The sequence below is a fragment of the Lutra lutra genome, chromosome X, assembly GCF_902655055.1.
Source record: "Lutra lutra chromosome X, mLutLut1.2, whole genome shotgun sequence".
Lineage (NCBI taxonomy): Eukaryota > Metazoa > Chordata > Mammalia > Carnivora > Mustelidae > Lutra > Lutra lutra.
Window position 1 is genome coordinate 84,741,623 of NC_062296.1, and position 22,827 is coordinate 84,764,449.

At 53.5% G+C, this 22,827-nt stretch overlaps 1 protein-coding gene across 8 annotated transcripts in view; it reads left to right on the forward strand.

Moving 5' to 3' along the window:
* The window catches only part of PHKA2 (phosphorylase kinase regulatory subunit alpha 2), an 84,879-nt gene extending 62,325 nt beyond the window's left edge, over positions 1-22,554 (forward strand). Inside the window, exons 21-33 of one of the 8 annotated variants that reach the window (XM_047715243.1) lie at positions 12-145; positions 558-714; positions 1,500-1,579; positions 2,008-2,086; positions 2,193-2,322; positions 2,869-2,970; positions 5,135-5,253; positions 6,212-6,241; positions 7,804-7,857; positions 9,670-9,840; positions 11,831-11,884; positions 12,441-12,641; positions 21,942-22,554. In XM_047715243.1, coding sequence (XP_047571199.1) covers positions 12-145; positions 558-714; positions 1,500-1,579; positions 2,008-2,086; positions 2,193-2,322; positions 2,869-2,970; positions 5,135-5,253; positions 6,212-6,241; positions 7,804-7,857; positions 9,670-9,840; positions 11,831-11,884; positions 12,441-12,641; positions 21,942-22,037 — 1,407 coding nt within the window. In that variant the 3' untranslated portion in view covers positions 22,038-22,554. Of the gene's footprint in view, positions 1-11; positions 146-557; positions 715-1,499; positions 1,580-2,007; positions 2,087-2,192; positions 2,323-2,868; positions 2,971-5,134; positions 5,254-6,211; positions 6,242-7,803; positions 7,970-9,669; positions 9,841-11,830; positions 12,221-12,440; positions 12,642-13,193; positions 13,857-15,810; positions 16,062-21,941 lie in introns of those variants that run through there. The other 7 variants (XM_047715244.1, XM_047715238.1, XM_047715239.1 and 4 more) reach the window with 7 other exon arrangements.
* The last annotated feature ends 273 nt before the right edge of the window (positions 22,555-22,827 follow it).

The window sequence follows — 22,827 nt, forward strand, 5'->3', positions numbered from 1 at the left end:
TGTGTGGCCAGGCCTCTGAAGAGGACTTCCAGTGGCCCAGAGATGACCAGGGTGACGTGGACTGTGAGAAGCTCGTGGAGCAGCTGAAAGATTGTGCGAACCTCCAGGAACAAGCGGACATTCTGTACATTCTGTATGTAATAAAGTAAGTTCACGGTCTTCGCCAGCCCCAGCTCACTCCATCCTCCTTGACTCTTTGTTCTAGTTTTCTTGGCCTTCCAGCACACCAGGTCACGATTCACCCGGATTATCCAGGATCACCACGAACAGACTTCTATCCCCTTCTCTGCCTACTAGCCCTGGCCTCCTGGGATGAGAAGGCTGAGCGAGGCCAGGATCTCACTGCTTCCTGATGTTAGGCTTCTGTTTCAAATAGAAGGGATGCTTTGGTAAGATGGAACCCTCTTGGTGAGACTCAGAGGCACCAGCAGGGCCCCCAGAGCTTGGCAGAATGTGTGGTGATTCATTTCCTTCCCTGCCAAGTGAGCTCTGCTGCAAGAGAATCCGGCCCGTAAGCATTGCAGGCCATACTTCCGGGGTTTTCTCTCTCTCGACAGGGGCCCCAGCTGGGACACAAATCTTTCCGGACAACACGGGGTCACGGTTCACAACCTCCTCAGCGAGCTCTACAGGAAAGCTGGCTTGAACCAGGAGTGGGGTTTGATCCGCTATATCTCTGGCCTGCTCAGGAAGAAAGTGGAGGTCCTGGCAGAGGTCAGAGCAAGCGCACTCGGGCCTTCCGCGTGTTCTTTCCAGCCCCGTGCCCTCTTTCTGTTGTAAAGCTGGAAGCGAGCACCTCCTATTTGTAGAGAAAAGCAGTTATCAAAAACACGGATGGAATAGGCCCTCCTCTCCTGGCCTCCCACTGCTCTTGGAGGGCAAACAAAGGAAATGAAATTCAAGTTGATTAGTTTGGTTCCTTTTTAGCTGCAGAAGAAGGTTTACCAAAAAATAAAATGAAAATGCTCTGGGGCCTGGCAACCCTTCCACGCAGCGTTCTTAATTCTGCCCATCTGCAGTGCAATCGTGATTAATGTTTTAACCCCGAGGTCCTGCAAAACCCAGACCTGCTTTCTAAGACATTAGAGTGCAGTGTTACCGTTAAGGCGACAGGTGTTTATTGTACGTGAATAATGGGGAGACTGACAACTGAAGACTTTAACCCTTAACATTGGTATCTTTGGACTCACAGCAGCTCATCTCCCTTGTGGAATAGCTGAGTATGCAGTGTGTTGCTCTGCTGGGTGGGTGCCAAGTACCCTAGAGGGCCCTGCAGGGCCAGGCCCAGGCCACAGAGCTCACAGGGCCCCAGCCCTGCCTGGGTTGCTCAGTCTAGGGTCTATACGTGAATTTTCAAATGAACGGCAATGTGGGTCATAAAGTTTGTCAAGGTAAATTTATGGTCTTATGGGTGGTGACACTTCCCTGTTGGCTTTGCTAACTTCCCCTCTCTCCCCCCACTGTCACCGTGGCCCTCACCCTTTTCCCTATGTGATTAGGCCTGCACGGACCTGCTGTCACACCAGAAGCAGCTCACGGTGGGCCTGCCGCCAGAGCCACGGGAGAAGACTATCTCTGCGTAAGCCTTCAGCCTGGTAACCTGACGTTTGTGGGGCCCTGTGGGACTGTGTTGAGAGCATCTGTGCCATCCACCACTCAGGAAGAGGGTCTTTTTTTGTTTGTTTTAAAGATCTACTTAGTTGAGAGAGAGCAAGAGCACGAGCCGGGGGTGCGGGGAGCAGAAGGAGAGGGACAAGCAGAGTCTGCGCTGAGCAGGAAGCCCTACGCGGGGCTTAGTCCCACCACCCCGAGACCATGACCTGAGTCGAAATCAAGAGTTGGATACTCACCCGACTGAGCCATGCAGGCGCCCCAGGAAGAGGGTCTTTTTAAAAACCCTGTCACTTGGGAGCCTCCCACGGGAAAATAAGGCTCTTCTGTGGAGGGCAGGGCGGCCCCCCTCCTAGGCATCTCTCACGGTGCTTGTGTCTTAATGCTTCTTTCTAGTCCCCTGCCCCCCGAGGAGCTCACAAAACTCATCTACGAAGCCAGTGGGCAGGACATCAGCATCGCTGTCCTCACACAGGTCTGGGGGCTGGGGAGGTGTGGGGCGGCTGCCTTCCTCCAGGCGCAGGGGCCTCTCCCCCGGCAGCTGGTCTCTGCAACGCCGCCCGCGTGTGTGTCTGCCTCAGGAGATTGTGGTCTACCTGGCCATGTACGTCAGGGCGCAACCCAGCCTCTTCGTGGAGATGCTCAGACTCCGGATCGGACTGATCATTCAGGTGATGGCCACGGAGCTGGCACGGAGCCTGAACTGCTCAGGTACGATGTGTGCAACTGGACTCTCAGTGGGGGCGGGGGTGTTCCCGCCCCTCTCACCCTGCCCCACGGGGAGCCTGCCCAAGGGTTTTGGAAGCAGGGCTTCTGGGCCTTTGCTTGTGCTCATGCTTTCCCAGGTTCTGTCATGTAGACGTGGACTTTCATGCATCAGGGAGAGTGAGGCACAAGGGTCTTGGGCCCTGCGTCTGTAGCTAAGTTCCTACTGTATGTCCTTGCGGCGAGAGGCCATCCCTCACTTCCTAGCACCTCTCCCCGGGAGTCACCCTGCCAATTTAGAGATGTAAGTGAACGGTGAGATGCGCTCCAACACTGGGAATCATCACAGTGTAAAAAATGACGTGTCCGAGTATTGAAACCGCAGGTTAGAATCACCGAGGAGCAGCCCCGTTCAGCCCTGAACTGGTAGTGAGGGCATCCCGAGCAGGGAGACCCGCCACAGTGGCCTTTGTCACCACCTCCCCCAGGCCCACCTGCCTCTACGTGCCACCAGCCCTGTGTCAGAGACACTTAAAAGGTGTGTATTTATAGGAGAAGAAGCTTCTGAAAGTTTGATGAACCTCAGCCCTTTCGACATGAAAAGCCTCCTGCACCATATTCTCAGTGGAAAAGAGTTTGGCGTCGAGAGAAGCAGTAAGTAAATGCTCAGTTCACCATTTGGGGGGACCGGAGGGGGCCGGGCTGGCGGGCCCAGGGGCTCCTGAAACTGTGGTTGTGGACAGAACTTACAAGGGTCAGATTCCTACTTTACGGGGAGGTACAGTCCTAGGTTCCAGATTTCAGCTTGTCGGCCTCTATGACCTCTCACCGACCTGCTGCTAGTGCTGTTGTCTCGTGTGGGTGTGGCATGTGCCCTGGCCTGCCCCCTCCCTCCCTCCGCTGTCACTTGTGCACACGCGTGAGGAGGGGGTAAGGTGACCCTGCCCTTGGTTTGGCTCGAAGCACTCTCAAGCAGACCCCCACTACCGTTCAGGCGAGCAGAGCCCTCCACTTCTAGCACCTTCTTGCTGAGGTTGCTTCTCTCCATTTTGCTCACTCCATTCTGATCTGTACCAGAACCTTGTTTGCTGTGCTAGGAAGTATAATCTCCCGAGTCCTGGTGGAATTCTGTTCTCAAATGCTCCCTAATTATAATTGAAGTAATTATCATTTCTCCCCCTCATAATAAAGCAAAATGATTTGCAGACACATTGGCAAATTTATTTCATCAAGCCAAAGAAATGCCGTGTGGGCTGTCATTCTTTTTATTTAATAAGAAGGACATCGGGTACTTCATATTTTTTCCCCAGAGTGCACACCAGCCAGCAAACAAAGACGGCATCGTGCAATCAGATGTGTTTTGGTCGCTTTTCTCCTTTCCTGAAGGAGGAGTGCTTGAGATCCTTTTCCAAAAGTAATTTTCAGTTCTATTCAAATGCACAGTCCTTGAAATGTAAATATGCAAGATAAATATTTTATGTGTTCCTGCTCATGAAAATAATATACGGGGTTTGACACAGATAATTACGAAAATTTTGGTATTAGATCTAAAGCTATAGATGCTTACAAAATTGAGAACAGAGTAATATCACTTGAAAGCTATAAATACGTCTAATTGCAAGCAAGGCTAATTGCCATCTTTTTACACATAACATCATTTGTTAATTGTCTTCTTTGTTCAATTTTTGTAAGTTAGGAAACTCAAACAGTCTCAGAATTTTGGTTAAAGCCTGAGATGTTGGAGATATCTCCAGCTCTGCCCACCCTATACAGGCCCTGCTGTAGCTTCTGGCTTCTGTTCTCTACCTTCCTGGTGTCCTTCCTCCCTGCTGTCCTTTAAATGTCGGTATCTGCTGGCTCCTTAGTCATCTCCACTGTCCTAGACGGCACCCTTCACTCTGTGGCTTCAGTGGGGGCCGGGTGAGAAGGCTGGGCACTCAGGGGAAGCCTCTCTGAGGACGTGACCGTTGAGCTGGGTTTGTAGAGGAGCGGGTGGGATGGGAGGGGGCAGCACGTGCAAACGTGCAGCACCTTGTGGCTGGCCAGGAGTGTGGAGCTGGGGGGTGGGGGGCAGGTGGGACCAGCCCCGTTTAGCTGCCCAGGAGTGCAGGGCTCGGGGCACTGGGGCGGGGGTGGCAGGTGGGACTCGGCAGGAGGGCTTCATCCTGAAGGCAGAGGTAGGCCTGGAAGGACTCCGAGCGTGTAGGACATGATCACATCTACCTTCAGAATGATTGCTGCGGCCCAAGCACTGGGAAGTGGTACACGGGGAGGGGTGGGGCGCACACAGCCCCGAGTCCGGAGGCTGCCACAGCAGGTTGAAAGTGAGGTGACTGATGGGAGCCACCCCGCCCCTCATGTGCCGGCAGGAGTGTGCCGGGCCTGGGGCAGCCAGGTCTCCTCCGCCGGCTTCTTCTCCGAGGACTTCCTCTCCGAGGACTTCCTCTCCAGCCCCCAAGGTCCCATAGTCGGGGGGGGGGGGGGGGTCCTTACTTTTTCTACAAGGAAGGTGTGCTTTTGGAGAAGAAATTTAAAAAAAAAACCTAATTCATTAAAGGGTTTTATGGCCACTCTGTTTTTTTTCGTGCTGCTTAAGTGATGTTCACCTTTTCAGCCCTTGACTCTGGCACCTTTGGGGCCTGGGTCGTGTAGCAGGTGCCATGCCAGAGAGCACTGGCTGGGGAGGAGGAGGCTGTCTTCTTCTGGAGTTTTTCATCAAGTGGGAGAGCTAGAGGTGGATAAAAATAAGCACAGGGCATGTATTCCTCCCTTAGGGTGGACGCTAGTAGTTTCTAAGAGCCGTGTATTTCCCCTCCAGTGCGACCCATCCATTCCTCCACATCCAGCCCTGCCATCTCCATCCATGAAGTGGGACACACTGGGGTCACCAAAACCGAGAGGAGTGGCATTAACAGGCTGAGGAGCGAGATGAAACAGGTAAGACAGGACTCTTGGTGGCAGTGCTGGGAAAGAAGTGGTTGTCATACCTGGGCTCACCTCAGAAAGTGCTAGAAACCCAGGGCCTACACAGTGCTCTTTGTAGAGGATGTGCGATCCCTGCTGTCCTGAAATCTGAACACACTCTACCCAGATATCTAAAAATTCTGTGAACATTCCAGAAAACACCCTTACCCGTGTTGGTCTCTGTTGCCGAGAACCACACTTTCTTGGTGGAGGGCCACAGCTATTCCATAAGTAGAGTCGTGCAAAATGTAACTGAATCATCTTGCCATGAAATGTGTCCTTCAGATGATATAGCACAAAGAAGGTAGAAATAGAACGGGATGCTCATGCTCATGATACCTGGGTTTGCCACCATCCACTGGTGTCGCTCTTCTCAGTTCACTTTTTACCTCACCAGAAATTCCTTCATTTTTTTTTATTTTTTTTAACATTTTATTTATTTATTTGACAGAGATCACAAGTAGGCAGAGAGGCAGAAAGAGAGAGGGAGGGGGAATCAGGCTCCCTGCTGAGCAGAGAGTCTGATGCAGGGCTCGATCCTAGGACCCTGAGATCATGACCTGATCCAAAGGCAGAGGCTCAACCCACTGAGCCACCTAGGTGCCCCCCCAGAAATTCCTTCTGAAGTGCCCCCCCAGGACCTCAAGGCCATAGCTCTTCCGTCCTCGTTTGCCAGGGACGGGGCTAGAACTTACCTGGTCTGTAAGAGGAAGCAGAGTGTCCTTCTGACCACGACCTGAGTGAGAAATGTACTCAGATTCTCTTCTCCCTGTCAGATGATGACTCAGTAGATTGAGTCCCTGAGGCACTCGTGGGTCACACCCAGCAGCTGGGCCGGTACACTCCTGGATTTCCAAGAGGTTGATAGAAGTAGGGCATTCTTGATTTGAAACTGGCTTTTGTTTATGTCCTGACGTATTTTTACTTTCAGATGACTAGGCGATTTAGTGCTGACGACCAGGTGAAACATTGTCTTGTCCCGTCCTTCACATGTGTGCTTTGAGTGTGTTCAGATTTGTGTTCTTTCTGGCTTGAATGTGGAAAGCAAGGCCTCGAATATGGAGAGTGATTTTGCCCATCAAATCTGCTTGGGTGGAGGTGACTTCTCGGGCTGAGGCGGGCAGGCAGAGCAGGAGAGGTGGCCTTACCATAAATCCATTTACCGAGCTCTAGGGTTTAATAAGAGGCTTTGTGAGACGTGGTTCTGGGCTCTGCCTTGCCAGGAGTTTCTATGCAAAAAAAGGGAAGTAGAGAAAAGTAAAACATGGTCATTGATTATATGACTAGAAAGAATACCGCCATCCCTGTCCCCACACTGCCTGGGGGAATTTAACCCTGGAAGGAAAACAGTGTATGGATACCGTTCTTTCCAGGCACCTTTGGGACCCATTTCCTCCGCTTCCCTCCAGAAAGTCTGAAGCACATTCCCCATGATTCAGTGCCGTGTGAGTGAGCGAGCGAGCATCGAGGACTTGGAGAATGACATGCACATTCTCCATGTTGTCTCTGCTGCTACCTTAGGTTCTTTCCAAGTCAGGAACCAACTTTGCAAACATCTTCCTTTGCTAGCCACTCGGTGGCACCAGACCCCGACTGTGGCTCACTCTGGGTGAATATGGCTGGCTCCCGCCTCCATTTAGTACTGTCCTTGTATCTTCTGGGACAAAATGATCGACGTTGCTAGGTTTAGATTCCGCCACAACAAGTTTTCTATTTGGCCCCTTACATCAAGGAAATACATTATTCTCTCTCCAAAATTTTATAGATGCCTTAACATTTTAAATTTTGACTCACTTTTGCAAGAAGCCCATGGATGCACGGTTTGTGCCCAGGCACTATCTCCATGCAAGTTAAGGATATGTTATAGATTTTTAGATGAGGAAATATTTGTTTGGGCAAAGGTCATCAGCCTGCTCTTACCTGTTCATTTAATAAATATCTATTTAATGCCAGTAGGGCCAGATGTTAAGTGCTGGTTATGGGCAGATATTTTATTGATTTCTACAGATTTTCACTTTTTTTTTAAGATTTTTTTAATTGACAGGCAGAGAGGCAGGCAGAGAGCAGGAGAAGCAGGCTCGCTGCTGAGAGCCCAATGCGGGGCTCGATCCCAGAACCCTGGAGTCATGACCTGAGCTGAAGGCAGAGGCTTAACCCACTGAGCCACCTGGGCACCCCAATTTTCACAACTCTTAAAGATTAATGCTTTGTGGCTGGGACTTTGGAAAATAAATTGTGTCCTAACTTGATAAGGCATCTCCTGCTAGGACTAGAATGGGTAACATTTCATCCTCCCGAGAAAGATAATTTCCAAAGTCCCCCGTGGCATGGAGCCCTGAGCTCTGCACGGGCTGGCATCTGGGGCTCTGGGCCTGGACGGTGAGTGGAAACTTCTGCCTGCCCGCCTGCCTCCTCTGTGCCTTCTTTCCGCGGGGGTTCTTGGTATTGTTCTGTGTTCCTCCTGTCTGCTTGTGTCCTTCGGTGTCACTGCACATGACTGAGCGGACTCTCTTTGTTTTATAGCTGTTTTCTGTGAGCCAGGCCATGTCCAGCAGTGCGCATTCCTCCAAGTCCGCGGTAAACCACGCATCCCGACTGTCCTCACCGCCTCTGCGTTCGTGGTGTCTGAATGCTCTTGTTGTCCTTCTCGTGCACCCACCTCATCCCTAACTCCCACAGCTTTGAACAGGTTTAAGAGTTTTCATTTGAATGTCATTATGAAGAGGGTCTAGAAGGAAAGCCGAGAAGTTCTTGATTTGAGCTTTGTCCAGAAGCTTCTGGAAGCTTTGGGGTACTAGTTCTATGCCTTTCTTCTGAGCTGTGGTGGTGAGCCAGGGCCTACACGTGTTGATGAGCACCTTGTACTCACAACACCCTGGCTTAGCCTGAGGAGTAGGAAATATTCTAATTGCAGAAGCGAGTCTTAATCTTCCTCTTGAAACTAGAAGGAGAAAACCAGCTGAGTCATTGATGAGTGCGGCTGTAATTACTTTTATTTGTATCTAATTGTTGCCATATTTAAATGGCAGTAATGAGCCTCATGGAATAACCCAGCCTAACAGCCTTTTCAAAATAAGATCCGATGAAGTCAGAATGAGTACATAGGGAAAACTGCCCGCTGGCCTGCTAGCATGCTCGCCATTTGGATTTCATTTTTAAACCTTTAAGTTCGAGGTTGTGCATTGAGAAATGAAGGTACCAGCTAGGTCGGAGCAAGATAACACAGGAGGATGACAGTTAATCTCTGCTGCCCTGTAGATGGGCAAGTAAGACCCCATCCTCTGGCAGAAAGCAGGTTGTGAGCCTTGCCATACTCCCCCCCGCCCCCGCCTCCCCCCCCCCCCCAAGCCAGCACGGAAAGCCCGAGCTCCAGGCCCCCACTGGGTGCCTCTGGGCGCTGCATCTGCAGTCGTGGGCGGGCCTGCTGGCTCCTGAGGCCAGAAGCGGAAGTGCTGGCCCTGCCCCAGCGCTTGGCTCCCGAAGGCCAGAATAAGGCCAGCCTCCGGCCAGGAGGAGGGAATGGGATGACATACGCCCTCTGCTTCAGCAAAGCCTGTGTTCCAGCTCGGCGGCTGCCATGCTCCCCGGTTAGGGTGGAGCCCCGGGCCAAGAACAGGCAAACAAAGGGATTCAAAGGGATGGGGTTGGGGGGAGAATATACCGTCATCTCAGAGGCCTCGCTACTAAATAAGGATTCCCAGCCTTTACTCTTTCTCTTTGCCTCCAAAGCCACCCCTCTCCCCCTTCCCCCGTATGCTGTGTTGCCTTGTCTGCAGCACCTGCAGGACAGGGAGATGACCACTGCCTCTGTGGGGCACTGTGCAAGTAAAGTGGCCACTTTGGCCTTTACTGGCCTGGGCTCGCTCTCGCCTCCCTCGTGCAGTGATGCCAGAGGGCCTTGGCAGGGACAGCTGAGTCCCGTGTGCCCTTACCTCAAGGCAGGTGCGCTTTCAGGGTTTTCTGTGTCTTCCTGCAGTGAGTGCTCACGGCTCCCCGCAGCAGGTGTGACTGTGACCCATTGGACAGGGGAGGCCAAGGCCCAGAGCGACTGGGTGGATGCAGCGGCATTGACTTGGGAGTCACAGTCTGACCCCAGGGGCTGCACTCTGGCCTGCTTGGCCTCCCCGTGGTCAGGTCAGGGTCCGTTGGTGTTGTACCACCTCTCAGGGGCTGCGAGGAGTACACGAAAGGAGATCAGTAGCCAGCCTGTACAGGAAAGAATGAATCCAGCTGCAGGAAATAGCCAGAGTCCAAACAAGGAACTATGTTCCTTCTGGGCCTATGGTCTCTGTTTTGAAGAATCAGCAGAGTCCTCCCTCACGAGGGCCAGTAGTCCTGTGGGGTTCTGGCTCTGCGGATTCTGAAGGCCACGCTCCCTGTGTCTTGCAGAGGTCCAGCACCCCATCCTCGCCCACTGGCACATCATCATCAGACTCGGGCGGGCACCACATTGGCTGGGGGGAGCGCCAGGGCCAGTGGCTCCGCAGGAGAAGGCTGGACGGAGCCATCAACAGGGTCCCTGTGGGATTCTACCAGAAGGTGTGGAAGATCCTTCAGAAGGTAAGCTTGGCCACTGGACTGCATTCCACCAGCCCTGTCGCTGGGGACACACCCTCCCAGGGAAATGAGGCACCCCCCCCCCACTTTGTGAAGTATGGTGGCCCCTGAGCTTGGGGAGCCCCCAGCCTAGAGCAGGGTTCCTTCCCCTCTGACGTTTGGCTCTGTTGACATTCGGGGCCGAGTAATTCTTTTTTTGTGGGAGCTCTTTGCATCGTGGGACATTAGGCAACATCCCTGGCCTCCATGCACTGGATGCCCCCCCACACCCACCCTCTAGTTGTGACAACCAAAACTATCTCTGGACATTGCCAAGTGTCCCCGGGGCAGCAGATCGTCCCGCCTGAGAATGGCCAGCTGAAACCACAGCATGTCAGATCAGGGGGCAGCGCAAGCTCTGTGGGACCACCTTTGACCTATTTCAGGAACATAGAAAAGTCAAGATAGACAAAAATGGGATAAGGCGGGGAAGGCTTTTGATGACAACACTGACACAGGTGACCTGCAGTGGCACCCCTAGGCCTTAGCCTCCCACGTGTGCCTGGTGGTGGCATCTGTACCATTCAGCAACGTGATACACACATCTCCTGGGGCTGTAGGGCCCCATGTCAGGCCCCGGGTGTCCTGAAGCACAAACCCACCTCCCTGGGGCTGCCTCTGTTCCTAGAGGATGGGGACCCCAGCCCCACCCCATTGCTCTAGCTGCCCCCATGCCTGCGGCCAGCTGACAAGGTTGCAGTTCTCAGGCTGCCCGAGGCCATGAAAATATCAGCGGAGGTCATCAGAAGCCACAGCCTGCCCTGCACACACCAGAACGCAGCAGAGGCTGCACACCTGCGTGACCAAGGAGGGGGCAGTGGTGGAAGCCACACCCCTTTGCTCTGCACACCCCTTCAGGGCATTTGTTTGTCCCCCAGGGTCCTGCCCTAGCTTGTCTTTCCTTGCACCCAGGCACATTAAAAGTTAAAAGCTCAGTTAAAAGCTTTGGTGCAAATTAAGAACCATGGGGAGGACTGGTGTTTTGTTGTTTTTTTCTTTTTTTAAACTATTTTTGTTAGCTCATCACACCACAGGCGAGGAGAAGAAAGTCATCCTAAATGAGCACGTGTGACAACCGCCTTCCCAAAGGCACAGCACGTTTCAGCTGCTCTGTTGGCCGGTAGCGAGCTTTAGCGACTCTGCTTTGTGGGGACAGAGGCCTTCACGGCGCTGAGCACGGGGAGGTCCGAGTGGGCCCTGTCCTCAGGCGGCTGGTCTGCACACAGCAGCAACACCCTCAGAGCCCACAAGGGCCTCGGTTTCTCCTTCCTCCACCTCTGCTCCGGAGGTGTGGGCATTTGCTGTCCCCCCTGTCCTGGGCCTGCCGACCCCTGGCATTGAGAAGGCAGCCAATTCGAATTAGACCAGAACGAACTTCCTAGAAAAGCTCCGCACTCTTCCTGGGGCATCCTACGCTTCCACCCAGACCTCTCCTGGTTCAATACCAAGACACTTTTATTATGAAAAAGCATTTTGTGTTGAGCCGGCACTGGCTATTTCTATATGAGGGTGTGCGTGTCTGTGCACGTGCTCGAGTCTTTTGTGATTGGTGCTTATTATAGTAATCTCAAAAATAAATGCCTGCAAAGGCACAGAAGTATCACTGCGCCAGCAGGAGCCATGAAAATCTCCCTTTATATGGCCCTGAAGGGGGCCTCGCCGCCACCAGGGCCCAGTTGCCAAGTGAAACTCGGAGCTTCCAGAGGACCCAGCAGCTCCCTGGGGCATTGTTCGTGTGCGATCTGAACGCCGCCTGCTGCTTCCCTAGAATTGCTCCATCGAAAACACAGCCTGTGGGCAGTGAGAACAAGCGCTCTAAAAATAACACGAGCAGTCTGGCGTGTGCAGCCCACGTGTGGGTTTCCAGAGCAGAGTGACTGGAGTGTGTGTGAACGCGTGTGCACACTTACCTGGCGCCGGAGTCTGACCGAACCGTGCTGTGTTCTGCCTCCAGTGCCACGGTCTGTCCATCGATGGGTACGTGCTGCCGTCGTCAACAACGAGAGAGGTAGGATGGGGAAAGCCCGGTGCCCACCTACGGCAGGTCTCCCCGCAGTGCGCAAGGGCGTGCTTCCCACGCCACAGATCTGTCAAGAGCTTTACCTTTGCCCTTGAAAGCACCATTAAGAGCAAAGCTGTGGCCCCACACACTGCAGCCCCGTGCAGCCTTCTCCAGCCCCTTCTGCCGAGAACAGTCAGCTTCCTGCTTTCCTTTCCCCTATTCATTCTTTCACAAACTGAGTTTTTACCGCGCCCAAGACCTGGTGCTATATGCCGGCAGGAGTGAGGAGGAAGAAAGGAATGAGCAGAGGGCCCTGTCCCCTGGATGTCCCAGTCTAGTGGGGTAGGTAAATCAACTGAGGACAAGGCCAACTCCCGCCCCCCACCGCGAAGTTGTCAGCCTCCCGCTCCAGAGGGTTCCGGCTGCTGGCATCAAGAATGTGGCCAGAAAGGAGGCAGCATTCGGGCCGAGCCCTGGAGGCTGCGGGTGCAGTGGCCCATGCAGGGAGCAGGGCTGGCTGTCCTCCGCTCCCTCCTGACCCCTCCGCTGGTCCCTTTGGCAGATGACCCCCCAGGAGATCAAGTTTGCCGTGCACGTGGAGTCGGTGCTGAACCGCGTGCCGCAGCCCGAGTACCGGCAACTGCTGGTGGAGGCCATCATGGTGCTGACGCTGCTCTCGGACACCAACGTGAACAGCATTGGGGGCGTCATCCACGTGGACCAGATCGTGCGGACGGCCAACCAGCTGTTCCTGCACGACCAGGTGGGTATGCCCAGGCCTGCCCTGTCACCCCCCCCCCAGCCGAGGTGGGGACAGAGGCAAGGTAGCAGCCGGGCTGGTATCTGTCTCTGTCAAGGCTGAGGCTTCTGTGTCCAGTAGGAAAGAATATTCTCAAAGAAAATGTCATCACAGATGGTGAAAAAAAAAAAACCGTCAACTCATTGGTTAGAAAATGGCAGTGGCCACTCGGGCCACTCGAGCTTTGGAAATGGAGAGACTCGTTTGGGCCTAGGTTTTGGCAAAAACATGACTTGCTATGGGTGGGACCCTGGGTAAACCAACTACTTACCCTGCAGCCGGAGTTGAGGTGGGAGGAGCCGTCCTGGAGTCAGAGACGCGCTGCAGACAAGGGCACACGGGAGCAGTATAGTACCCAGAGGACAGACTGGATGTCCCTTTCCGGGCACTCGTGGCTCCTGCCCTTGGGCTTAGAGCCCTTCTCTGGGGGCTGCTGGCTTCCAGCACATACGGTCCTGCCAGGGCCAGAGAGGGAAGGAAGTCTGTTCATTCTTTGCCTCGGTCTTCCTGCTGCAGATGTCAATTGGAGCCGTGGACACCCTGGACAAAGACCAAGCCACGGGCATTTGCCACTTCTTTTATGACAGTGCTCCAAGTGGGGCCTATGGGACAATGACCTACCTAACGAAGGCAGTGGCTTCTCATTTGCAGGAAGTGCTGCCCAATTCAGGCTGCCAGATGCAGTAGGGTCTTGGTGCCCTGAGACTGTCGCTTGCCCCCTAGCGTCGTTGGGAACCTTCTGTTCCCCAGGGTCCCCTGTATTGGTGCAGAAGCATGTCCCATCAGAAACCCTGGCCGGGAGGAGGTGGCAGCAGTGGACCTGAAACCAGTGTCTGTCCGAGCAGGAGTCCCGTGCTCCCCTCAGGAGCGCCACAGGATCCCCGTCTAGGTTCGCTTCACTGTAACATTTGCTGCAACATCTGGTCTCGGAGTCTGAAGAGGAATTGGAAACTGGTCCCCTTTTGAGTGCAGTGTGAATGGAGAAGCCAGCTTCAACCGGCTCTCGCTGAGAGTTCCTGCAATCAGTCGGCGGTGCTAGCGACACATGTAAAGATGGGAAGAGCCTTCCTGCAGCAGGAATGGACCTTGACAAGGAGAGCGTCTTACCGGGATGTAGTCTGTCCACTAGTCTGTAGTGGACCAAACCGTTTACCAATAGAACAACTCTGTCGTTCTGTGCAAGTTCGGTTTCGTTGCGCCTTGTTGCTTTCTAGGGCTCTTGCTGTTTTGCCGGCAGAGCTACCTTTGTGTGACAGCATCCGCTCTTGCCGAGATTGAGAAAACTGCTTGCGGTTAACTCTGGCTTGTGGTCTCAAGGCTTTTATCCTGGCTCCTTATGAATTAGAGATTTCTTCTGCCTTATATAGAGAAAAAAAAAAACCCACATCTTCTAGACGTCGCGCGCACGCAGACACACACACACACACACACACACACACACACACAGAGGCAGGGGAGGTGCCAACTCTCCTTATAGCTGGGCCAACTGTTGTTTGGGGACCAGAGCAGGAAGTCCCTCCTGAAGGCCTGGGCCCCCTACCCCCACATGCGGTGACCACCCTGCGGGGGGGGCGGTATCTCCTCCTGCACCTGGGGCGGGTGGGGGGGGAGGTTTCCATGAGCAGCGCTCGGGCCCAGATGCCCGGGAGCCGAGTGGCGCGCCCTCGCACAGACAACGCTTCCGTCTTAGCGCAGAGCCGGGTTGGCCACTTGAGCCCGTCCGCTGGAAGGCAGGCGTGCCTGGGGGCCTGGAATGTCAAGCAAGGGCAGATGCTCGTAGGAGAGGGCCTCGCTGGTATTTGGTGGTATTTGGTGACCAGAATTTTCTCTCTAGGCACTGTCTTACCTTTTGGGGGCTGGGGGGGGGGCAACAAGGACCAGTCTCTGCGGGTGGCAGACTTTGGGGGACAAGCCACCCCCAGTGGTTAAATGGTGAGCTCCAGCTGCTGGAGGGTGACGGGTTAAGATTTGTGACGACTGCCTCTGAGGTGGGGAACATGGCCCCGGGATCGCTGGCTCAGAGGTTTATGTGAAGGGGGAGAAAGCTGATACTATCGCTGCTTTGAGGGGACACAGAGGTGCCCAGAGCCCCTCAGAGTCCAAATGCAGTATTGACCCCTATTCTCGACGCGGGAGAGCCGCTCTTCAGCTGGGCCCCAGGGAGAGAGAGTCGAGAAACACACGGCCTAGCGCTCCTAACCCAGGCTTGGTGGTGTCCACGCCCCATGCACGTGCGACTTGGGGACCTCGTTTGTAATTCTTTCTTTGCTGAGGCCCGGGGTGGTACATACAGAGCCACACCGGAATCCGTCCGTTCCGCTCCCACGGACTTCTCCCTGCTCCTCTCCCCCTTCCCCATTAATGTCCGCACATGCTGCACACTTTCCGCGCCAGGGGCGGGAACACAAAGCTACAGGAGGTGTGACTCGGCGCTCAAGGGCCTCAGCGGGGCGGGAAGGCTAGTGAGAAAGCTGTGCGCGCTCCGTGGCACAGACCCAGCAGAGACCCAGCCGCTGCGGGGACCGGAAGGCGGGGCCCACCCGGAGCGCAGGCGGTGGCGCGGAGCTCAGCGGCCCATCGGCCTGGCCGCGGCTCCTGCCCACGGGGCACATGGCCCGGCCTGGCGCCACACTCCCCCGCGCTCCTGCGGGGCTCCCTGTCTGTGCCCTGTCTTTCCAGGGAGGCATGTTTGGGCCCGTGTGCCTCTGAGGGTCTGGGGCAGGGAGGTGGGCACAGCCAGCCTGGCTTCAGATAGCATTTTCATAACCTTTGTTTTGGGGTCTTGAAAGACATGCCTAACGGGCATGAGGCTCACGCACTTCACGGGCTAGACTTCCCGGAGGGTCGTCTCCAAGGCAGGCAACGTAACAAAGGCACAAGCTGTGAAAGTCCCTGTGGCTTCTTGGGAGAGAAAGCTCCAGAAGAGTTACAGCCCTCCCCATTGAGCCAGATGCTAATTTAGAACATCACCTGCCCGTGGATGGTACGCAAACCACAGACACCGTGGCGGGGCTCGCCAGCCGAGGTGCGGGCCGGGGGGCAGAGCCATAATAAGCAATTCAGCAGTGCCTTCGGTTCCCTCTTTTGAAGCCTCTTTCAAATGAAATCCTGAAATAGTATCGCATTTTCACAGGCATCAAGCTGTCAGCTTCAAAGAAGGAGAACGGGCTTTGGAGTCTTGCTGCCTTTCATGAGCAGCTGAGGCCCATGCCGCGGAGAGGAACAGATGCTTGGGGATGGCAGAGGCCCTGTGTGGCCACTATCCCAGCCACGGCCCACTGGGCTTCCACGCCAGGTGAGCGTGGCCCGCGGCCCCTGCTGCTCGTCCCTCTGTCCTTCGCAGAGCAGAAAGGCCAGTTTTGACCTTTACTGGGCCTGGGAGGTAGCATGTTCTTTTTCGGAGCCAGGAACAAACATTTAACATCCATTGAAAATCTGTCGGCCGCCCCACCTGCTGCTCACCCTGGCTTTGACCCAGGTGAAGCCAGCAGCAAGGACGAAGGTTCTGTCTCAGAGTCAGACTGGCCTTCTAGCCCAGCTCTGTGACCTGGGGGTGAGTGATGTAGCCTCTGTGCATCCCAGTTTGCCCATCATCAAAGGTACACCAAGGCCCGCAGACCGGCACGGGGCTACGTGTGAGGGAATCACAGGGATCCCCTTCTGCTCCCCGCTTCTGGCAGTCGGAGCCTGGAATTCCCGGTTCACATGAATCCAGATTTGTCCGATGGTAGCCCCCAGCCAGGCCAAGGGCCAGAGGCAGACAGGTCTCCAGGTCTTGCCCGTGTCTCATGGGGTGGGCATCTGTCAAAAGGTCCATTAGAGCTTCTGCCACTTTTCTGGGGCCTAGTGAATGGAATGAGACTGTTATACATTAGCTGCCTAAATAGAACTTAAATGCTCCCTGTGTTTTTAAAAAAAAAAAAAAAAAAAGGAAAAGAAAAAAGACCAGAAGATCAGGAGGCCAGAGAAACAGTTTGTCAGCTGATTGATGCCATTTATTTCTGGACAGGACGACAGGAGGCTCAGCCTCCCTTGATGTAAATTATAGCAGAACCATCGCTCAGTTCGGTACATACACGCACAAGTCTGGCAAATAGCTTTTGTCTTCCCTGCTTCCTTGTTGTCAGAGGGTACAAAAGCCTCCCACCCCTTCCTTCGGTGCCATTATCTTTCAAGGTGACTCTTATGCTTTTGAAGTCCCTGCCATCTGTTGTGTGTGTCTCTGCACTTTGCATAGTCCCAGAATGCCTTCTGTTCACCCGGACTTGGCCACTGATTCCACCACTTGCAAGGGGACGGTAAAGCCACGTTGTCGCCTCTTAGAGCCCAGTGCCCCCTTGCCTTTCTCAAAGCCATTTAGGAAAAGCCGCTTCTTTGAGTTACCAAGAGAGCTCTCGGAGGCATGAGAAGAACCGAAGCCGCAAGAGACTATTCTGGAGTCTAACACTCCGAGTGTTCGACGGTTTGGGAGAGGGAACAATTCCACCAGAAAACAACTGTGTGTTTTTAAGGAACATATGTGCAATTTTGGCAAAAACGCCTTCTCAGACAGAGTGGGATCATCGGAACCAATGAACTCTGAAGTCACGTGACGCCTCCCTCTGCCTTATCGCAATATGTCAGCTGTTCGGAGACATGAATTGCTCAGAAAGCAGTTTTTGTGGCCCGCTTCAGGCGCGGCGGTGCTCGGCCCACAGGAATATGGCCCAGCAGGGTGGGATGAAGAAATGCCTCTTAGTCGTGAAGGCCTCTGCGGAAGGACCCGGCCCAGCTCCTGGGAGGCAATCCCGGCGCAGACCTACCCGCTCTGCCCCCACCGCCCCCCAGTTGTCAGTTCTGTCTCGGGAACGTGTCTGCCAGAGAGGTTCGCTGGGGAGGGAAGCAGGGCCACGGGCTGTAGCTCAGGGCCAAGGAGGGAAGAGTTTCACCAGACAGCAGCTCTGCGGGGACTGTGTCTGGAAAGCAGAGGGAAGGAAGCAAGTGCCTAAGGTGCCAGACCTTCGTCAGCTGCTCCTGAGACGCCAGCGGGCTCCCCTGCTCTGCGCACCCCTGCTCTGCGGCGGTTCAGGGCAAGAATCGGGTAGTGGCAAAGCAGGGGCCATCAGATGACTGAGCGGGGCCATTCCTGTCCCCCCCTCGGACCGCTGCCCCATCTCGGTCCCCAGGCCGTCTTCCAGCAAACACACACCAGGCATGCACACAACTGTCGGCTGGCCTCAGCCTGGCCGCTTCCCGCCCCTGGAACGCCAGGCCCGCGACCACTGGGTGGCGGGGGCGGGGAGGCTGCAAACCGTCCAGTTGCCCTGGGGCTCGCCTTCAAGCAAGTCTTCGCCTACCCTTGTCTGCCCCTGCAGAGACGCTGCTCCCCTCCCGCTTCTCCTGTCCCCAGCCCAGAGGGGACCGCAAGCACGCCCCGCCTTTCAAGTCGGGACCTTCGAAAGCTCAGGAAGACTGGGGCCGAGGCCTTCGGGTTCTGCACTCGCTCGAAGGCTTCTTCCTCTGCACTTTAAATAGATGTGCTGTGCGGAGTTTTAAATTTGACACATTTCTTTTTTTGAACTTAAAAAAAGCACAATGGAAAGCAAGCAAGCAACGTAGTGACTCATCCCGGGGAGGAAGGGAAGAGCTCCCTGATGAGAAGCAGTGGTCAGGGGAACACTCCAGGAGGCTGCCCGGGGGTGTGCACCGCAAAGGGGAGAGTGTGGAAATACACTGGGAACAGGTGAGGCCCACAGGACGGGCTCTGAGGGGTCCCTGGAGTGAGGGTCTTCTGAGGGTCTTACTTCTGGGCCAGCCTCAGGTGTCTTAGAAAGACCGAGGGAGGCGGCCGAGATTTCCAACCCTACAGCCCTCAGATGTTGGTCGAGAACAACCCGATCTTCAGCATACATTTGCTTAGTCACCTGAGCATTAGTAGCACCAGGATTTTACAAATGGTGAAATTTAAGGCTCACCAGGCATGTGGCTTGCATAAATGCTCCCACTGTAGATCCAGACTGAAGCCTGGGTCTCAAGACTCCATGTTCACCTAAATCTGGGCAAAGAACCCTGCGCTGCCTTTACAAATTTACCTCAGAAGAGAGACTCGTTTCCTTGGTTTACACAAGGTTTGGATGGTACATATGGAGAGAGTATTGCAGGGGACAGGAAGTCTCAGTTTAGCATACAGGGACTTAAAAAAAAAAAAACAGCTCAGCCTAAGCCGATCCAAATCCTCTTTGCAAATGCGCAGCCTGGTGTGATGTGAAACGCTCCACCCAGCTCAGGAACGGGGCACACCCAGCCGGGAGGCGCTCGAGTGCCCGGAGTGCGCCGCAGGGTCAGGGCTGGACTAACAGCGCTGTGGGCTTCTCCGTGCCAGCCCCCCACCCCCCATCGCCCTTGGCTCCCGAGCTAAAGTAGGGAGGCCAGGTCCAACTCCATTTTCTCTGAGGGTTCCCAATTGGAAGAAACATGGTCTGTGCAGTGGGAACTACAAATCTTTTTTTTTTTTTTTTTTAAGATTTTATTTATTGGGGCGCCTGGGTGGCTCAGTGGGTTAAAGCCTCTGCCTTCAGCTCAGGTCATGATCCCGGAGTCCTGGGATCGAGCCCCACATGGGGCTATCTGCTCAGCAGGGAGCCTGCTTCCCTTCCTCTCTCTCTGCCTGCCTCTCTGCCTACTTGTGATCTCTCTCTCCGTCAAAAAAAAAAAAAAAAGATTTTATTTATTTATTTGACAGACCACAAGTAGGCTACTTTGAAGCTACGTGGCCACGGCCATGGACATGAAGTCACTTTCTGAGCTGCGTTTCCTCATATGTCACATGGGGATAATAGTGCTCATCGTGTAAGGTTGTGGAGGACCACAAACAATTAGATAATGGGAATTTAAAAAAAAATTTTTAGAGCAGTGTCAGGACTGCAACCTGGCAACGCCTGCGTTGGCCCAATTCAGGCATCAATCACTACCACTCTAGAGAGGTCAAGGTTACTATCCTCTGCTCTGCCCTGAGCAGGGCTCTCTGTTGTGGACCAAGGATGAAGCAGGGCGAACGGAGAAAGAGGATGGCGCTTTGAGGCAGAGGAATGGAGAGCTTCAAAGCCCTATTTTCATCAACCTCTGAATTCCTTCTTCCTCCTAGAACCTGTCTCCAAGGGCCTGGTGTGAAAAGAGAGGTCTGAGCCTGCTCCCCTAGTTGGGAGAGGTACTGAGGCCTTGGGAGAAGAAAGAGCCTGGGATGGGCACAGTCATGGGACAAGGCCACACAGGTGGTCCAGTCCACCCCACCAGGACTGCAGCCCCAGAGGGTTTGGGGCCCAGAAGCAGACAGTGTAGGCAGGGGGCTGTTTGCTTGAAACCAAGAGAGCTGCCTTGCCTCCAGAACATCCAAGAGCACCGGCCCAAGCGGGGGCTGGCATGCCAGGCCCGAATGCTCTGTAAGCTGGGGTTCATCATAGCGCTTCCAACTCATGTGGTTGTTGCAAGGATTAAATATATTAATATTCTTTTTTTTTAAATCTTTATTTGACAGAGATCACAAGTAAGCAGAGAGCCAGGCAGAGAGAGAGAGGGGAAGCAGGCTCCCCGGTGAGCAGAGAGCCCGATGCGGGGCTCGATCCCAGACCCTGAGATCATGACCCGAGCCGAAGGCAGAGGCTTAACCCACTGAGCCACCCAGGCGCCCCAATATATTAATATTCTTAAAGTGCTTGGATATCACTCGGCCCCAGAGTAAGAGCTACATAAGTGTTTGCTTATGAAAAAAATTAGATAGTAAAGGTAACCATTCAGTGAGTTCCTGTTTAAACACGACCCCCAAATGCCTCTGCTCCCCTTCTGTCCTCACTCTGAGCGAGGCTCCTCTGTCCCCTGAGATGCTCCTTGCAGGCCCTTTTAGAGGCATTTGCATTTCCCATCCAGTTTCAGTCTTAGCGAAAGCTCTGACTTGTGGAATTCTCAGCCTCTGGCCTGGACAGTGTGACAGAGGACAGGGCCGAGGAGAGCGGAGGATAAAGGGCCCACAAGCTCTGCCCGGAGTGTTTTCTGCCTCAGTGTGGGCCGGCACCACCTGGGGGGTACACTCAGAAGGCCTGTCTGCTCCTGGAACTCGAAAAGGCTGGATCCTACAAGTGGACAAATTCTTCAGGATTCTCGATACTTGGAGCTGTGCAGCAGAGACTATGCAGCCATCAGTGGCTCAAACGATAAAGACATGGCTCTATTTTGGCAAGGAGTCTGGCACTGGGAAGTTGCAGGGTTGGGACCCGGGTTCAACAATATCATGAAGGATCCACGCCTTTCCCATCTGCAGAGTCAGGGGCATCGTCTCCTGTGCTTGCAAAATGGCCGCCAACAGCTTAGGGCATCACACGCGGAAAACACAGCATACTGACCAGGAAGGAGGGGCACAGCGTTCCCAAGCTCCTCTCTCTCGCTTCTCTCTCTCTCCCACTCACCCCTCCCCACCCGCCTTCCTCCCCTTAGCAAACTTCCCCTTAATTCTCATTGGCCAGAACGGAACTACATACCAATTTTAGACCAATCGCTGGCAAAGCCAGTAAGGATTAACAAGACAGCTTTAGGAACTATGGTAGTTGTAAATCTAGAACTATCCTGGACCTGAGGGGTAGAAGCCACATTCTGAGACCTCACCTGTCACAGATGACACAAAGTTGGGGTTCTGTTAATGAGGAAGAAGGGAGATGGCTGCTGGACCACCTGTCCAGTGCCTGTCATAAGCACTTAGCCCTCAGGTCATCTTCTTGGCCTCGGTCATGCTTCTTGAAATTTCTCATGCCTCATCCAGAGCCCTTTGCTGCTTGGGGAGAGCTGTTGTTTGCTAAATACTTTGGATTCTTCTACTTGTTTCCATCAACTCTAGCCCCTCCTCTTCCCACCACCTTCTCAACCTCCCTACACGACAGGATAAAGCATAGAAACAGACAAGGTGAGACAAGCCCCAGTCTAGGAGAAAAATTTAGAAACAAGCCACAGAGCATGAGGATTACACAATCCAGACTGCCAGTTAAAAGACATGCCCACTGGATTAATATAGAGAGATGTGTGCTGTTTATCAGCACGTGAACGTGAAGGAGGAACCATAAAAGGATGAAAAAGTCCCTGTCAGGCAGATGGTAACCAGAAGCAAGCTGTGGGGACATCGGCTAAAATAGACTTGAGGACAAAAAGTAGTATTAGGGATGAAAAGGCTGACTACAGGAGGATAAAAGATGAAATTCATCAAGAAGAGATTTCCGTCTTGAATACGGACGTACCCAGTAGGATCGCTTCAGCATATGGAAAGGAAGCATGATGAGAACCAGGAGGAGGACAGTCTTCGCTACGGGAGACGGGAGCACACGTCTTGACTACTGCTAAGTCGAGGGGCCCAACAGCATCTCATCAAGGACAGAAGATCCAAACGACACAATCAACAACCTTTGCCTAATGGACACGTACACAGGCCTATGCAACACTTTGAGAACACAAATTTGGCTTCTCTGAGTACACCTGGAGCATTAAAACGGTGATTATACACTAAGCCATAAAGAAGGAACTAGTGAAATATAATATGCAGACCACGATCTCTGACCTTTTAAAAGGTAAATGATGCAAGTACATTTGGAAATGTTTAAATTGCTAAATAACTCCCAAGCGAAAGACGTCAACAAAACCTTTAAAATATCCAGAAGTCAATGAAAATGGAACAAAGCTTGTGAGATATGAAAAACCCAGGGCTTTGAAGGAATTTTATAACCTTAAATGCTTATGTTAGAAAAGATGAGAGCCTCCACAGTAATGAGCAAAGTTTCCCTTTTCAGAAATTAGACAAAGAACAAAGACAATAAAAATAAGCTCAGATTATTAAAGATGAAAGAGGGATCCACGAAGCCAAAAGTTACCTTTTTAGTTCCAAGATGGAAAGGGGGACAGGAGTGCAGGAAATACGGATGTTTAAAAAAAAAAAAAAAGATAGGGGCGCCTGGGTGGCTCAGTGGGTTAAGCCGCTGCCTTCGGCTCAGGTCATGATCCCAGGTCCTGGGTTCGAGCCCCACATCGGGCTTTCTGCTCAGCAGGGAGCCTGCTTCCTCCTCTCTGTCTGCCTGCCTCTCTGCCTACTTGTGATTTCTCTCTGTCAAATAAATAAATAAAATCTTTAAAAAAAAAA